This window comes from Pelobates fuscus, chromosome 8 (genome assembly GCF_036172605.1).
Source record: "Pelobates fuscus isolate aPelFus1 chromosome 8, aPelFus1.pri, whole genome shotgun sequence".
NCBI classification, from domain to species: domain Eukaryota; kingdom Metazoa; phylum Chordata; class Amphibia; order Anura; family Pelobatidae; genus Pelobates; species Pelobates fuscus.
The window spans coordinates 139247478-139266508 of record NC_086324.1 but is presented as its reverse complement, the minus strand read 5'-3'; the positions used below and the strand labels follow the sequence as shown (position 1 = coordinate 139266508).

Here is a 19031-nt window from a genome sequence, read left to right as displayed (position 1 = left end):
ATCTTACATGGGAACAACATTACAACCACAAATTCCCTACGGAGGTCCTCATAGAGGGTCTTAGCACACCAACCGACGACACGTACTACCCTAGCTAGACGACTCGCAGCCAGAGAGTCACGGTCATTCACAATGAGCCAGCGGGACCGATTAGGATACTTACCCAGAGAGGAGCCCAGAAGAGGCAAGGGACCCGAAAGGGAACCCATTACCAAGGGTGCCTAAGAAGTTGAAACAGGTAGTCACACAATAGGCAGGGTTGTATGAGCACAAACCCGAGACCTGCGTGGCCTTACGCTCACACAATCTATTACAGTATACATGCTTCCCCACACACGAAAATCGTCTTACACACCAGCAGAACACTGCCAGGTCATGCTGGAAGGGCATCGAAATTGTTACCGTGCATCAATGCAAGATATATGCATGTTGTCTGATGAACACTCAGTTTACCTTGAGACCTGTGTGTCCCCCTTACCATGGTTACACATGAGATCTGCGTATCTCGATTGAATAATTACTAATTGTTTTTTTTTAGTTCATTTGCTCATCTGAAACCTGCGCGTTTCTTAGCATTTCAACCTTTCTTGTTAACTATTCGGAGAATCTTTTCAATAAAAAGATATTTACAAAAAAAAAAAAATCCTGATTTTATCCAACTTGTTGTTGAAGAATAGGTTTATCTTAAAGGGTGTATAAATATACCGGTACATAAGCTGGAATGTTTTGACAGAAAGTCTTTGAGACACTGCATAATCACTTAGGATCTGTATTACATGTGATTCATTTGGTGATGTTTTCACAGACTTTGTAATGAACATGTCATTGAACAGTGTCAATTTTCTAACACGGTCTCAGAGGAAACAAAGTTAAGTTAAGTATTTTTTGATATATAAAGAGCTGTAGTGGTTTTGGCACCCTGGAGATGTCAAACCATCGTTTTAGAATGTTTGGATGTCTTACCTGGGGTCCACCAGGAGCTGACTCAGTTTTAACTACTTATGACAGAGAGTCAGAAGCTCCTGATTAGGAACATTACTTGGTTCTCCTGAACGAATCCCTGCCATGCAGGGAGGTAAGCTCATTGGCTGAGAACATCAGCTGATCACTATAAGCATTACCAGCCAATGACAGGCTTAGTTCAGACCCTAGGTAAGAATCCAACCAATCGAAAGCAGATTAAGTGGTTATGGTGTTGGGAGTGTTCCTCTAAATTACCTTGCAAATCACATCCTTTTTCAATGACAGATCTTCTCTAATTTGCGGAGTTAGGGCTATGCACGCAAAAGCAATAAAAAAGCGAAACTGAAATCACTCACGGGTAGCATCTTTGGTCTCTCTGTAACGAGTATTGCGCTCTACAATCCAGTCCCACAGCGATTTTTCACACAGTTTCATCTGTATGTGCAGCATTAAATGATACTCTATCTAGAAAAGACGTTTATTACAGACTGCAGGTTATTCATACATAGAATAGCAATCTACACAAGCATTTTTCTAACAATACAATGTTTTGCATTTGCAAAAAGTGATCATCCATTATGTAACATAGCCAGCGGAAAAAACATCTCAGGGAGAACCATAACTGATGTATGGGATTATCTGCTAAGAAGACAACCTATGCATGATTAGATTATTGGTCAATGAATGATCTACAGTTCTGTGGAAACAAAGAAAGTCATTAAGAATTTTGATAACGTTTGTACCAGTCTTTTAAATACTACATTCTACAGCTCTTGCATACTTAATTTAAGTTTCAGCCATATACAGATTGAGGCCTGAAGTTAAAACATTTTTTGCATACACTTAAAATTATTTTACAACTTTCCAAATACGTTTCTTAAATATCAGAATATCAAAATATATATCGAAAGTAAAAAAAAATAAAAAATTCGATATATCTCAATCCAAAAATATCAAAACATTAGAATATAATATTTTTTTTTTTAAATAATATTAAAAGCTTATCCAAAAAAATAAATTAATACAATTAAAAAAAATCAAGGCCAAAGTTTGTTTACATGCAAAGAAAGACCCACTTGGTCACCTGGTAGGATAAAATATATACAGGAAAAAAAATCTGATACTCCTTTCAATAAAACATGCACGCCAACACTTTTATTACCTCAAAATGTCGATGCAAACATAATTCCTTTTGTGGGCATTCTTCATCACTGGATGAATCACTAGAATCAACCTCCTCGTCCGAGGAGTCTTGCAAAGAGATGTCTTGAGGTGGGTGGAGTTTACTGCAAATGTGCGCTGAGGATGTCAAGTTGGAATTGGTGTCTTTGAGACTTTCAGACAGAGCATTAGAGACTGGACAGCCATTCCCTTCCTTTGGGGTTGGGGTCCTCGGCTTAGTCACGGATGACACAGACATACTGCTTCCCGAGGAGGCACGAGTGTTATTTCCATCGGAAGTCTCTGCAAATGTGATAAAGGAACCACTGCTTTCTACACTTTGTATCCCCCTGGTATCCCTGTGGAAGGAAACAGATAACATATAATGACACACAAATGTTGCCACTACCAACGTCATCATTAAAGAGGCACGGTCACCCCTCCCAGGAATAATTAGTATATCCTGCTCAGGATGTCACTCCTCCTTGGATCAGCTCAAACAACAAGCAGAGGGTAGTGACAGGAACAGCGCGAGATTCGGTTGCAGCGTGGATCTGAAAGTGTAAGTGCTTGGCCCACATGGTGTCTGTCATAAAGAGCGCTATGCATAGTTTGTTCCCAGTCTGTCGGTTAGAAGGGAGCAGATTGGGAACAAGCATACATTTAACAGGTAATGCCAGTTACAAAAAGGTGAAATCTGCTGGGTGTGTAGGTGTGTGTAAACATCGTAAACTGAACAACAGGTGGTCAGATCTGACCTAACAAGGGTTTGCAGCCAATTAAAAAATAGATATACATACAAACAAATACAAATATATATATATATCTATAAAAAAGGGAAAAAAGCAAAGCAGATAGTTTTTAAACATTGCTGGATCCACACTTCACAATTACCTCTATTTTTTATGTATGTATTTTGATGGTGGTGCACTTTCACAGAAATATATAAAGCTTTTCATAAATATTATATTTTTATATAATATTGTGACTTATATAGGTTTTTTTTTCTGTTTTGTAAATTTGTGACTTATATCGGTTTTTTTTTCCTCCTGTTTTGTAAATGTTATCGTTTATTAAAACAAATGAGACACTTACTGGTCAGAACTCTGTGCAGAAGACCCTCTAATAGCCGCCAGCTGAGGAACAGACTTGCCTAAAAACACACAAATATATGTATCATTTCAGTCAGTGAAACCAAACAGCAACAACAACATTCACATCAGTGAGGATGAACAAGCAAAGGATCAAGCAGGTAAATCTCTCCTACGAAATGTAATATTAACCCTTTAAGGACCAATCTTCTGGAATAAAAGGGAATCGTGACATGTCACACATGTCATGTGTCCTTAAGGGGTTAAAGGAGTACTCCAAGCACCATGACAACTTTTTAGTGTTCATGGTGATTTTTAGTGTTCATGGTGTCTGGAGTCTGTATTTACAGCATGTTGCTTTGAAACGCTGCAAACACAGAGTTTAACACCCGTACATTTCTTCAAGATCAAGAAACATCTGTGACATGGTACAATGGCAAGCAGTCACTTCCTTATACTTTCCAAATCAATGACCTTGTCAAAGTCGTCCAAAACAAAGTATATATTGTTTCACACTATGGCACATATGCAATTAAGTAATATAAAAATACAATAACTACTACAGATCATTGTTCCTTTGAGCAATGTCTTCCTATTTTCTAATTGAAGAAAAAAAATTAATCTCTCCACGGCACCCACCGTTTGGAGAGCCTCAACCACTGCGGTAATGAGAGAGCTTCATGCATTACCTGTCCGCTGCTGTCTAACTTTAAACAGCAATAACAGGTCGTGAGAGCAGATCGCTGCCATCCAATTTGGTAGTGAAACTTTAGCATTACGAGAGTGGTTATCCTGCTGGATATTTTAGTCAAAATGTTTGGTGTTCAACACCCTCCACATCTCTCTGTCTGTTTAACAGACCCCCCCCCCCCCCCCCCAAACACCTTCACCATGAAGCAGTAGAGTAATGTAAAGGTTAGAGCTAGCGATCGGAAGAGAACGATGTACATTTTGAGTTTGGAGGCTGAACATGTTCCATCCAAGCAGTGTGGTAACCAACAATGTTCGGGTGCTGGAGCCCTGCCAAAACTTTGACTTCACGGAGTACCTGCCAAAAATAAAATAAAAAATAAAAAAAAGGGATTAAGCCACAAAGGTGCTTTACATAGCAATGCTAATCATGAATTTAAAAAAACAACAAAATAAAGCTCAAATAAACATCACTTTTGTGTAGATTATATTAGAATACGAACCAATGCATAATAAGAGAACATAAACACACACATATATTCATTTCGCCCTGACGAAGGTATACACGCTTGTCAGCTGTTTTGTCTGTTCGCTTGTGTCTGGCACTTATCTGCACTAGGGGTATCGTGTTTTTCAAATTGTAAATAGCTATATAGGGCTGGTACTCGTTGGGCATGGCCTTTCAGTATGCCGAGGTATACAGAATTAATGCTTGTATAGATCTCAGTCAGTTTGGACAGTATTGCTAAGCCATTTAGTTTCCCTATATTCAGAGCGCAGACTCTACATTATTTCTAATAGTGACCTGCTGTATGTAGGAGCACCCACTCTCTAAGATGCACTGAGGTAGTCATATGCAAGGTATTTTTGGTTGAGACTTTAGGTTTTTCCTTTTCTCTTTTCCTACCAGGACAACTTAATTCGCATTTTCATTCAGTCTACCGGCATGAATCACTTACGTCTACCTTTGGCCCATTACATTCATACTTTTATGGCCATTGAGGATTGTTGGTAGACTAAAAGAATGTTGTAGCCTATTTCCCTTTTAAAAGGGTACTTGCTACTTTTTCCCCATATATGTTACGAATGTTTTTATTTATTTTTTTTAAATTCTTTATTTTCTTTGTGCATAGTGGTAACACCCGTTTGCACTGCCACAACAGCTGGTGCAAGCAGATACATAAACATCATGAAACATTAGTATGGCATCAAAGACAGTGCACATTTTTAAATTTTTGAGAGTCAAGACATACGGGTTACAAGCACTATAATTTAGTTTGCGCATGCGAAGTTACATAGATCATTCTTTAAACTGTTAAACTAATGAGACATACATTTCTATCTTAGCTAGAACATACGACTTTAACTGGTGTTGATCTAGATATTATAACACATCCCCTCTGTACGACACGCTGAAAGTGCTAGCGATACTTAAAGGCTATAGGTCGGAGTAGAGTAGTCTGTGTTGCCGTGGTGTGTTCAATATAGGTGCTCTTCCGTTTAGAGGGAGAGGCTGTGTTACCCAGTTGATGGTGAGTCTTATCTAGGCAGTTATGTTCTTAGATTTTAGGTATAGGGAGGAAGGGAAGGGGGGGGAGGGCTGTCTGTTTGTGGTCTAGTTGGTATGCTAAGGTGCTCGCGAGCGGGCCTGTGAGGTTCTAATGTCTAATAGCTACCCCCAGTTCCCTAGAGTAGGTTCAGAGATAGGCTATTTAAAGGCCACATATAGAGCTGCTATATTCAGGAGATTAATCAGGCAGCCTGTGGGCTTTTCCCAGAAATGGGGGTTAGCAGGCCTATGGGCCGTCGTCTAAGTGCTAGCGAGCCTGTTGGTGAAGCGAACGTTGCTTTCAATAATTTGGCGTATAGCTCGCTTGTAACACATCTTAATACGTTGTAACCTTAAGAACAATAATACAGACATTTAGAGAGCAGTCAAATCAAAAGAAAGGAAAAGAAAGGGGAAAAATCTTGAGAAAGTTCTTGAGAAAGTTCTTCCAGGAGGCAGGGGTGACTCTCAGCTGGTCGTTTTGCCCCGCTGCCGTAGCTGAGTGTCATACAGTCCCGGTTAATGTGGGTTGTGTGGGATGGGACTCTCGAGCCCTCTCAAGCTCCGGTATCCTCAGAGGGAGCCTGCCTAGGTCTTCGTGGCACAAATGTCTTGGTGCGCTCGGGGTCCCATCTGAGTGGCTGGGTCGGATGCTCCCGGGGTGTCGGTCCAAGTATGGTCTCTCGGGGTATTCCTAGGACGTGCTGTAAGTCTTTTGCGTTCTGGAGCGAGTGGACCACAAACTTGTCTTCGCCCTTCAGGACAATGAGCGATCTGTCAAGGCGCCATCTATATTTAATGTCCTTTTGCCTGAGGAGGGCAGTGAAGGGTTTCAGCGATCCCCGCCATGCTAGCGTGCCGCCTGTGAGGTCAGCAAAGAAGGTTAGAGAGTGGCCTTCGAAATCGACCTGGGGTCTGTTTTTGAGTGCTGCTTGGAGTGCGGCCTTATCTTTGCGGTGGGTGAAGCGGACTATAAGGTCACGAGTGGCGGTGGTCGGGGCTTTAGCCGGTTTTGGGACCCTGAACACAGACTCGATGGGGATAGCCTTGGCCTGTTTCGGCGTGAGTAGCTCCGTCAGGAGTCTGCGGACATAATGCGGCAGCTCCTCCGCCGGTACATCTTCCGGCAGCCCCCGTACCTTTATATTCGTGGCTCTGCGCTCTTCTTCGGCAGCGAGGGATCGCCGGTCTTGTTCTTCGGTTTTGCGCTGTAAGGCGGTGATCTCTGCCTGCATAGCAGTGATGTGCGCGTCTCGTGCCGCAGAGGCGTCCTCCAGGGTTCCCAGCCTCCCAGTTATGCCCTGTAGCTCGGTGCGTAGGGCGGCCATATCCGCCTGTAAGGTGGTCTGGAGGCCTGCTAGTAGAGATTTAAGCACGGAGGTGGTCACCGGAGCGTTGTCCGGGTCCAGAGGCTTGGTCACCGGATTAGGTAAGCGTGCAGTAGTCGGCATGTCTTCTTCTAGGTAGAAGTCGTCAGAATAGTCGGAGTATGTGTCCGCGTTGTCGGCCATTTTGGGCCTTGCTGCCTCCCGAGCCTGTCTCCATAGGGCCCCAATGTCTTGGCCCTGTCTCGGTTGGTCAGGCTTCACTTTCTTTGTTTTGCGCCCCATATCGGTTTCGCCCTCTTTTCCCGTATCTTTTGATATTTTGGGGGTGATATAAAGGGCTGGAAACGCCAAATATTCGCTTTTTTCGCAGGAGCTTCAGCTGCATGCGACCTCTCTGCTTCGTGGCTTGGCTCCGCCCCGAATGTTTTTATTACACACGGAAACTTTCCTATTTGAGTCTATATAAAATTAGAAGACAGTTTGTAGTCCTTGGATATGTTTTTTTTATTCTAATAAAGTTATTTGTTTTTATTTATTCATTTCTCCCTAATCTTGTTGTTTTTGGACTATATGTTCAGCTACTACTTCTGTCTTGTCATGTATGATGTTTGGGTTATGATTTAGGAATAATGACTTGTTTTTTTTGTTTTTTGTTTTTTTTTACTTTCCTACGCCTGTGTAACCAGTTCAAGGGCATTAGAGTAAAGGAAACTAGGCTATTCGTTGTTTTCTTATTGTTTTACCCATAGAAAAGGCTATACCCATTGTGAGGCTATTGCGCAAGCACAGCAAAACGCTACACTGCGCCAATCTGCAGCTCCTCATAGAGATGGATTTAATTAATGCATATCTATGGGGAGCTTTCAGCAGAGCGTGGAGACGCTGAACATAGGTACTGCACACATTGCAGCACTGAGATAGGAAGCACATCCAGTGGCCGTCTGAGTGACAGCTACTAGAGGTGTTCCTAGGCAGCAATGTAAACACTGCCTTTTTTCTGAGTGTTTACACTGAAAAGCCTACAGGGACAGCCTACACACACCAGAACCACTACATTAAGCTGTACACAATCCATGACTTTGCAGAAATGTGAAAGACAAAATATTTCTAATTTGCAAGAAGCATACCTTTTTGCAATCACTCCTTGATACTTTTTTAATCAGGATTTTTTTAACGGCATAAAACTGGCCATCAAGCTTGTTTCTGACCTAAAAAAACAAGAGCAGAATGAACACAGCACTAGTGCACATATTTTTTTAAAATCTCCAGTGACTTCAAAGAGGACATTTTTTTCTCATTAAACATTTCTACGTGAATAGAGTTTTTACGCACTGTCTTTTGCCTTGTGTCAATCCATTTGAGCCAGTTAAACAAAAAAAAAAGAGCTTACCCAAGCCCTTCTTCTACAGCCTAGATACTGCAGAGTGAAAGATCCTCAGCCTAAAACACTGGACACCGAACTGCGAAGACTGAAGCAGACATACTCCAGCACCCAAAGCCTAAATACTCTGCCTAAACAATACAATGAGCTGTTCACTTTCAGAGGCTTAAGCGTGTCTTCTTTAATAGAATACACACAGGTAGGATTTTGTATAAAGAGTGGGGACTAGAACTGAAAGAAATATAACGAGATGATGAAAGAAGGGATATTCAAAAAATAGTTTTAACAGCAAAGGCTGTAGATTCCAGCAGGGATGATCACAAACTAATAATTTGAAAAGCTCAGAATAGTAAGGAACAAACACACAGTTATGCTGAATTAAAAACCAAACCACACAGTCTGTGCTTACAACACGTGTAGGCTAGATGGGCCAGCTGGCTTTTAGACGCAGTCGGAATACAGATTTCTAGGTCAATGATAACATTTTCCCGACTGGAGAGAAACCAGGCTACAACGTTACTCTTACATAGAGCACAGTGTGTAAACGTTTGCACTTTAATGGAAGCAGTGAGATTACCTTGTATACTCTCCCATAGCCACCTTTACCAAGCTGGGCAAGCTCATCAAACTCATTCAAGTAGCGCGAGGTCTGTGCATCAGCAAGCATGTGCTTTGTCCTGTTACACAAGATATATGGGTATTTTTCACAAGTTGCACATTTTGCTTTAGAGTATTGCAAGAGATATTTCCATATTAAACAACCCCCTTACATTCTGAGAGTCCACTCACATTTCCTAAGTCTACAATTATTATTATTATTATTATTATTGCCATTTATATAGCGCCAACAGATTCCGTAGCGCTCTCGAATTCAGAGAGAGAATAGATTTTTTTCGTCCAAGCACCAAAGGGATTGGTTGCATAGTTTATGAAATGGAAAACTACCCTGTACCAGCTCTCAGCTCCGAAAGTAACTGTATGGAAACAGCCCTCCAGAGCAACCATTATACATTTTGTCAATATTGTGCATGTGGCTTACATATTACACACAAAGAAGACAAGTTGCAGACTGCTAAAAATCACCTCAGAAAGGCACAAATGGTAATATAAATTTTAGTCTCAGAGTGGTTGTTTATACACACACCAAAATAAATCTTAATGTGTTTCCTTTTTATTATTATATAGAGTAATGCAATAAATATTGATGTGCCTCACTGATCCAGGTTAGTGCTGAAGAGGGGTTACTGCCATTTACTGTAATTTAAAACATCTAATATGATAGATACCTTGTCAGTTGTGCGTTCCACTCCCCAGTGGATATTTCCTAAAGAAATGAAGACACGTAGAAACATGTAAGGATTTCTGTGCAATTGTGTGCAGACAAGGAGAGAACCACAGGTCTTAATTGACAACATAACACTAGGACATGGGACTCATACAGATTTAGAGTCGTTTTCCCCCCCAGAATTAACCTGATGCTCATATTGCTGTAACGTGCATTAAACAAATTGCAATTACCATTATATAACCTACTGTATACCTAGCACACAAAAAAAATGAGTATGAGAAAAAAATGAGTATGAGAACTCTGAGAACGGGCAAAAGCTTAGAGAAACTTAGTAACCTGCCCTTTGGTTAGTTCCCACTCAGATCTCAACACGTTTTCCATTACAGAGAGAAACTATACCATTTGCACATCAGACTGTTCCCACCCATAAGGGCAGGATAATTGTTTTGGCCTTCTTGGGGCCTCGTCAGCGAGGTGTAGCTGTTACCCCTCTAGGCACAGTGAGCACGGGATCCTGGATACCTAGCACTACTCCTATTTATAAAAAGTTCTTAGTGTATTGTGGCATGGGCAATGTGGTAATGGGTAAGCCGGCAGCTGCAAGAAGACCCCTTCCTAACCGTGGCTAAATGGCACAGGGAGTCAGGATAACAAATTAGAATGATAGAAGGCTCAGAAAAGCTCTCTGCCCACTCCCTTGTAGCTCCCTAGGTCAGTTGAGAAATATTTGTGATATCTAGACTGACAGCAAGATAAATTCTCAGCACCAGGTCTGAGAAATGTGTGGCGTTGGGAACTGAGACTACAAACCAATTACCCAGTTTCCCAGACAGCAGAGCCAGAAAGGGAAACTAACATTTATATATGATCCTGGCAAGAGAACATGGCTATTCCACTGACCAGTGTAGGAAGACTTACCTCTTTATACATGTGCCGTTTAGCAGCATTGAGCAGTTCTGTGATTGCTGTGCTGTGCTGGAGTCTCACTGAGCTGAACTCATCGCTGAAGGCAAATGGTGTTAACAAGCCCATTTTGGTAAAGGTCTGACACAGCACTGGGGGTAAATAAATATATATCAAATCAACAATAGTACATCATTCACTAGACAATATAACCTCCCAGCATTCTCTTCACTCACTTATGTGTTACTAATAGGTAGAGTTTAAGGTTACTAATTAATCAGGCATTACAGAGTAACAGGAACAATCTTGGGGAGCATTTTCAGGTTTCCTCTAAATGCCATGGGTAAATCCTTGGATAGGGTTTCTTAGACTGAGCTGGCAATGGCAATGCCTGTGAAGGACTTCCTAACCATTTAAACGAGAACCACTGGAATTTTCTATATATTTATTGTTTCTCATGCCATATATTATGGCAATAAAAAAAAAAAAAAAAAAAAACAACAGTCTTGATTGTTGGAAAATGATAATGTCACTCGTGCCATATTCTTGTATCATGAATTCACAATAAAAATGGTTTGGGGAAAAAAACAAAACCCAAAAAACAAATAAATATATATGTTTTGGACTATACGTCCCATAATGCTTTAAAAGTCATAATGCTGATGAAGCATCAGGGGAAATGTAATCTATAACATCTGTAGTGCCGAACATTGCCCACCGCTACACCACAGGATAGTTTAAATACCGGTTATGTTATGTAAAACCTTAGGAAAGCTTTGCAGATACATGTTTCAGTCCAACATTCCAATGATCAGGTAGAAGAATTCAGAACCCTCCCACCAGCAAAGAAACAAAGTTAGGTTTCTAATGCTAGGTCTGAGATACAATAACGTACAGACCAATATAATATTATATTTTGTAGCAAAAAATAAAAATAAAAAATCAAATCTATTGATCAGGCAGCAACTTTGTACCCACGACTCCCAAGGCATCAGACCGATAAGCTGAAGTGGTCCGGGTCCCTATAGTGTCCCTTTAAGCTATTCACTTTCCCTTTAGTTATTACCATTGCTGCCTGTGCACTATATGTAGATTTATCATTACTGTGAATGTACTCTGTACATTTTGACTTCTTACCCAGGGTGCCAGAAGTTCCTAATTAGCCCTGTAGCTAAGCCCTGTATAAACTTAGCTCAGACAGAGATCTTCTGGCTCTGAAGGCTCTATTGGAGGTAGGGAGCAACTACCGGTGGACCCTAAGTAAGAAGTCAAAATGTTCTAAAATGGTTCGTCTACTTACACTGGGGGGGCACATCACATCACTTCAGGCACCATAACCACTGCAGCATGCTGTTGTGGTCTAGGTGCTTGGAGTGTCCTTTTAATACTTCTATTAAATAAAAAGGGACATAATGGAGACTAGATTCTGGGCTGCCTATGCATTTATGATTTGTAAGATACAAGGTTGGTTTATCATGGGAATCCAGAGAGTGCCTGGCACCATAACCATTTTAATAAGAATGGACTGGATGGACTTGGTCCCCAGAGGGCTACAGAATAACTTTTTGCCTGAGAGCAGGCCTGGTTCCAGCACAAAAAAGAAATGGGTTTTGTTTTTTACCCCCAGTATAAACATTTAATCCCTTAATACAAGTTCACCTAATAATTTTAAATTTGAGCTTTTGAAGACTACATTTCCCAATATGCTCAGTCATCAGCGCATTTACGGAAAATAAAGCCCATAATTGCCAAATCTTAGTTTTCACTGTCTACAATATGTGCATCATAGCTCTTAAACAGTGCTAAATGTTCAAGGATAGCTCAAGGCTTTGGCTGTCTGACCCAACAATAAATTCCTTAACATTTAACCATTTGAATGTTAGATGGTAAGCATCACATAGCAACCAAATGTGAAGCAAACCACTTTGTCATTTAAACAGTTCGCCCTTCCGTTAAGCCTTTTGGCTAACTCATTTCACTTTGTTGACCCTGATACTTTGCTGAAGCAATCAGTGTGCACAAATACTGACATTTGAACAGATACTTGGAGCGCTGAGGGATTTGCTCATGAACACAGCAAAGGTGCTCAAGCAGAGACACAAGCAGGAGCTGACTGGGGATGGCCGTCACATTTGGGAACCGTCTTTTGCCATTCATTACTAGACGTTCAGGTGGAGAATCAGTTTCTGCAGAGAGAAAACAATGGAACAAAAAAATTAGTCAATTTATAGTTGGCAAATCAGTGTTCTTTAAATATGTTAGGTTATATGACTAATCAACAGTAAATGACAAAAGGATTATTCACTAGATTGTGTATTATCAGGATTTCAAAGAGGGTACTTGTAAGGAATGGACGCCTGATCTTCTAGGTCCGAGAACCAGCGCCTGAATAAAGCTACAGATAGCTTGAATTGCACCTTAGGGGCAAGCCAGTAAAACACGAATGACCCTAAACATTCTCGATCTGAAGTGATCTTCAAACACCGACCCCTTTGCTCTTTCAGCACGGAGAGGAAACACAGAAGCATCTATAAAAGGACCCTGTCGGACGTTCTAGACTTCCTAACGGCACTAAATCTCCCCCGCTATAGAGGTAATAGACTGGGAGACCTGTTCCACATCTGACCAGTCCACTATCAGACCTCCCGAACTCTGCAGATGATCATCTCTAAGGATGGACTTTCCATACCTACCAGCACCTCCACCTGCTAGACCTGAGGAATAGTTCCCAAATTTCAATCATTATGTAAACCTTGGGTACCTTGTATAGTATTGATGCAGACCTACGTTCACTTGATATCTAATCGAAATAGGGAAGGGGGACTGTTGTGTCATGGGAGGGGGTGTATTGGGGAGTTTTAGCAGATGAGGGAGATTGAGCAAAACTTGGGAAGGGCGGGGTTCTTTTGTGACTAAATTTCTTATGATGTGAGACATCCTGATGGTTATCTGAGCTTCAAACGGAATGATGACAACAACGTATACAGTCACAAATATCAGTTTGCCATTATGCATTCCAAAATGGAATAGTAGGGGCTGGAGACACTGCTATGCTCATGGCCACCTCCTACTCCTCCTATGTGTTTATAAGCCATCATATAGTAGAGATAACTTGACCAGAGCATTTCAGAGATTACTCTGGGAGAATGTGCCAATATTTCACACCCTCTCAGTGCTGCTAATCGAATACATACTCAGGGCATCATGGGATACAGCCTGGCTTTCTCTACTTTTACACTCAACAGAGATAGCACTAACACCATAGGAATGGTCAGGGATACAAGCACTCAGTGCCAAGACCAATTTATGAGTCGTCATGGTGACCTGGCACCATGGATTCGTCATTCTATGATAATATTTTAAAACCGTTACCTGGGTCCCACTAGAAACCTGGGGCCTCCGATAGCCCCATCCTGTCTTCTCCAGTAGGAGAATTCAGATTGCTCAATGGGGCAAACGAGGGCCATGAAGGAGCCCTTTAGGGCTTCCTGATATTCGATTTATCCACGATGTACATATCGCCTGTGTAACTTGTTCTGAGCTCTCCCTCCGGGAAGGAGAAACCTGTTGGTCAAGTGTTTATGGATAAGAAACGACCCAACCAACCAGAAGTAAATGCTCCAGATTGAGCCTACTACAGAGTGCATCAGCATGGAACGATTGACAGTAAACAACTTTTTTTGGATTTTTTTCCCCATACATTATTCTAAAAAATGTAGGGTCATTTTCTATATTTATCTTTAGAGTTTCCCTTGTAGGAGTAGTAGTTCTACAGCAGTTGGGGATCTCCCTTTTGGCCATTGACCATTATCAGGGGCAAGTTTATGCACAGTAAAAATTCACAGAGAGACATGACGTAATCACTAAACATTTATATAATCCTGGAGAGAGAATTCTCAGCAATAAGTGGCTTTGGTACAGTTTGCATACATGCTGATTTCAAATAACAAGCCAGGGATAGCTGATAAGGCTGGGTCATGTATTCCTCAGGCAAAAGAGGATTTAGTTTGAGATTAGGCGGTAACTTTTTCTCACTGATAAGACAAGGAAAGAGCTTTAGTGTAATCGCACAAAATACCAGAGTATTTAAAAAGAAAATAAACTCCTCCCCCTGAAAAAACAACAAAAAAAAAACAACACTACTTTATCGCTCAGTGAAATTAGGTTTATATGGTTATAAAAGCTTCACGTAAGGTAAAACAAAATTCTAATTAAAAGATGTATTTTGTTTAAAAGTACACACCAAGCAGACAATTTGTAAAAATACATCTGAGAGCGTTTCAAACAAACATTCTCTTGCATAAGCACAAAACTATTTTTTAGCGAGTGGCATAATCATTGATAGGAGTATTATTTGATGCATTTGTGTTACAAGTATTTGTAGGGGTTAAAGGACTGGCTATAATATTTCCTGACTGCAGATAGGCTAGCCAGATATACAAGCTCCAGGGCACATAACGTTTGTCTTTGTAATATACAAGATTCTAAATTGCAGGAAAATAATCAATTCAAGGCATGCCCTTTGGGACTGCATTGTGATTGTTAAAGGAACACTATAGTCACCTAAATTACTTTAGCTAAATAAAGCAGTTTTAGTGTATAGATTATTCTTCTGCAATTTCACTGCTCAATTCACTGCCATTTAGGAGTTAAATCACTTTGTTTCTGTTTATGCAGCCCTAGCCACACCTCCCCTGGCTATGATTGACAGAGCCTGCATGAAAAAAAAACTGGTTTCACTTTTAAACAAATGTAATTTACTTTAAATAATTGTATCTCAATCTCTAAATTGAACTTTAATCACATACAGGAGGCTCTTGCAGGGTCTAGCAAGCTATTAACATAGCAGGGGATAAGAAAATCTTAATTAAACAAAACTTGCAATAAAGAAAGCCTAAATAGGGCTCTCTTTACAGGAAGTGTTTATGGAAGGCTGTGCACGTCACATGCAGGGAGGTGTGACTAGGGTTCATAAACAAAGGGATTTAACTCCTAAATGGCAGAGAATTGAGCAATGAGGCTGCAGGGGCATGTTCTAAACACAAAAACTGCTTCATTAAGCTAAAGTTGTTCAGGTGACTATAGTGTCCCTTTAAACTGATTGATCACTGGCTGCATATGAATTATACAAACCGCAGGGCAGCAAAACGGAGATTTATTGCCCAGAAAAAACAAAAATAAATAAATGTAAAAACGTGGCTTTGGGCAACCATAGGTGGAGGCTTGACATTTCAAAAGGTCAAAAAGACATTCAGATGTGTATTATCTATTTATTTTCAATGCCATACCTGCATAATTCAGGGAGGTAACAATTATACTAGTAAGAAATGTTTTATATATATATTATATAAGAATCCCTTGCAGTAGTGAGAGCACTGTTAAAGTGAGATTGCTGTGGGAAAAGCAAGTCTTATGGCTTGACTGGTGTGTGTATTTGCGTTTAACAATGTATTAACTATCCACTTACTTCAGGTAGAAGGGGTTTTCATCCACACCTCAACTCTCTGAAAAGACAGCGTTTACATTGAAAAGGCGACAGAGACAGGCCATAGGCACCAGAACAACTACATTAATCTGTAGTGGTTCTGGTGACTATAATGTCCCTTATAGAAAAAGGGCTCCTAACTTTTTCTTTCAAATTTGTCAAGCTCTAAAATATAGATAGATAGATATATGAAAACAAGGGGTTGGCTGCACTGCTGGGGGCCAATAAGTACAGTAAAAGTGAAAATCCAGGGGCGGAGCCTGGCATCCAGACTGAGCAGTTGTGCTGAACCTCAGCTCCCGCTATACTCACCACTTTCTGGGGGAAATTCCGCCAAAAAACGGCACAATCGCCTATTGGAGGGCAGCCATAATGACGGGGACACCCGGGGGAATCTTCCGACACCAAAATCAAGCCTGTAACCCCCCGGGGACCCGACCACGCACCCTGAGGCCTGTTGGAGGTCGAACTGCGGGGAGACGGCCGCTCCCTGCACTGCCTGGCCCAGACACGGATCTCTTGGGGTTGCAAACACCTACCCCCCCCCCCCCCATGGACCGACGGGGGTTATCTCGGTCCACGACAAGCAACAGAAGTGGCAGTCACGGGCGGATCACAGAGCCTACTGCGACACAGCACAAAAGTAGCCGAGCACATGGAGCACCATAAATGGCGGCGACATGCACACCAAGTGAGCCATACTACATGCCCGTAGAGGAACCCCACAGTGAGGACGTGCGACGCATAGAGGCCGCTTTTGCCCGATTCTGGCATGCCTTAAATGAGCAGCTGCACGTACATCAGGAAGCACAGCACACCCTGCCGGGACCGAGTGAGCGGCGTCGCCCCCCCGTGGAAAAGCATAAGGTACCACAGCACAGAGAAAAGGGGCACCCTGTGTCGTACAGAGCCATTGCCCTCAAGCTACCAGCCCGACAACTACCGCGCAGGGTGAGAACTCACCGCCGCTGGAGGCGACGTCGCAACAAGCAACCCGGCTATCCCTTGCCACAAAGAGAGGCAAAGCAGCATGGAGGGGGATCGCGACCTCGACGGATGAAGCGGGCTACATCACAAGCGGGTGCCTGCCCAGGCCCATCAGAGTCAGATAAGGCAAGGCAGCCTTGGAGGCTGCTGCAGCTGCTCACACACAGTCCCCGTCCCATATGCCTAATTGAAGGGACTAATTGCAGGGAAAGCTGGGTCTCTCTACCTCTGGGCATCGGCTAGGTGCACTTTTAAATCTTACCTGTGGACTACTGGTTAATAACAACGGATTGCTGCAAACCTACCATATATAGATGCTACTGTGTGGATACCCTAAGCTTATAGTTCCACATTGTGATTGTCGCTCATAGTATACTTAAATCTACCCTGCTATATCTTAGTCAGTGTGTATATAATATGCTTTCTTACCATTGTTGACACAACCACTGGCTAGATCTCGCACCTCTCCTCAAGAAGGTCCTGACGGACATGGCTAGCTGGTCCTACCCGCATATCACGTGGCATGGTAGGGTGGCAGTGATTAAAATGAATGTCCTACCGAGGATCTTATTTCTCATGCAAACTATACCCCTTGCCTTACCAGCGACGTTTTTCTCGTCCCTAAAGACGGGAGTGATTAAATACGTCTGGCGTGGGAGCCGATCCCGAATACGACATGACATTCTGTGCCGACCTAGGACACTGGGCGGATTGGCACTACCCGATTTTAAAAGGTACCATCAGGCAGCGGTATTGCAACGCGTACTGGACTGGCACACGACACCGCCGACCAAACAATGGGTGACTCTGGACAGGGGCCTCATGGGCCGGGCAATGGAAATGAAGATTTGGGGAACACCTGGGGGACGACTCACCTCAGCGACCGATGAAGGATTGACTCTACAAACCCTGATTACCTGGCAAACACTGAGAGGGATGGAACACATATCCCCAACGCCCAGCCCCATGTTGCCAATCACACATAATGAAAAATTAGGTGGAGGGCTCCCTGCGGGAGTGTGGCCCATTGAGAGCTCGCGCGATTATATCCCTATATACACGGTTCTTGCCGATGGAAAATTACGGGATTTCTCCTCATTGCTGGCAGACAGGCCGCGGACATCTCTTTTCCAACTCCGATACTTGCAACTGAAACATTACCTCACCTCCATACCACACAACGAACGTTTACGCAGAGACCTTACATGGTTCGAGAGACTCTGTGACCAGGGGACCGTCCTCGATCATGCACTATCGGCTCTATACCAACACCTGCTGATAGGAGGCACCCCTACCCCGATGGCATTTAAAAGGCAATGGGAAGGCCAACTGGGGAGAACCATCACCACTCGACAATGGGACTTAGCGTTGCTATGGCAACACAAGAGCTCTATGAGCTCCTACTACCAGGAGATGAACTACAAACTCATATCCCTGTGGTACAGGACGCCAGTGTTCTTACACCGTATTCATTCATCTCATCCCTCAGATTGCTGGAGATGCCAAGAAGATCGAGGTACCATATACCATATCTGGTGGGAATGCAGAGTTATTGCCCCCTATTGGGACCTGATCAAAAACACAATAGAGCTCATTCTGGGAGACATACCGGAATGGAATGCGGAATTGGCCTTGCTACACATCTCCACTCAGCCCATTTCCGTATACAAGAAATTGATCTTACGACACCTACTTAATGCCGCTAAGGCGAACATCCCAGCCCATTGGAAGAAGACCACGGTACCGACTGAACACGAATGGATACGCAGGGTGGAAGAGATCCAGGGGGCAGAAGAGGCCCATGCCACCATCACAGGCCGAGGAGCCAAACATGCAGAAATGTGGGCCCCGTGGTTCCTATACATCGCTAGATATAGACAGAAAGCGGACGCTCGAGAGAATGCTCCTCAGACTATGATGCTCCCCCCCCCTTAACTTTCTCCTCTTTCTTTTTCTTCTGGATCATTAGGAGATCGGCTCGCCCGGGCTCGGCACTGGTAGAACCATATACGGAACGGGTAGTAGACGACATACGAACTATGACAGACGGTAACATCAACCGATAATAATCCTCGGACAGAGATCTGATGTGGAACTCTGGACCCTGTTTACTAGCCCTGTTTTCGGGGACGTGTTCCACCATAACTAATACGCAAAAAGGACATTATGGACTCCCTGACGTCCCGATCAACAGATACATTTCTT

General features: G+C 42.6%; 1 protein-coding gene across 1 annotated transcript in view; it reads right to left on the bottom strand.

Annotated features, from left to right (window-relative positions):
* EIF2AK1 (eukaryotic translation initiation factor 2 alpha kinase 1) overlaps positions 1–19031 on the bottom strand; it is a 48319-nt gene that overhangs the window by 16695 nt on the left and 12593 nt on the right. The window contains exons 2-10 of the mRNA XM_063430349.1: positions 12385–12540; positions 10370–10506; positions 9450–9487; positions 8741–8840; positions 7910–7990; positions 4164–4263; positions 3220–3277; positions 2126–2483; positions 1320–1428 (exon numbers count right to left, since the gene is read on the bottom strand). Coding sequence (XP_063286419.1) covers positions 1320–1428; positions 2126–2483; positions 3220–3277; positions 4164–4263; positions 7910–7990; positions 8741–8840; positions 9450–9487; positions 10370–10506; positions 12385–12540 — 1137 coding nt within the window. The remainder of the gene's footprint in view (positions 1–1319; positions 1429–2125; positions 2484–3219; positions 3278–4163; positions 4264–7909; positions 7991–8740; positions 8841–9449; positions 9488–10369; positions 10507–12384; positions 12541–19031) is intronic.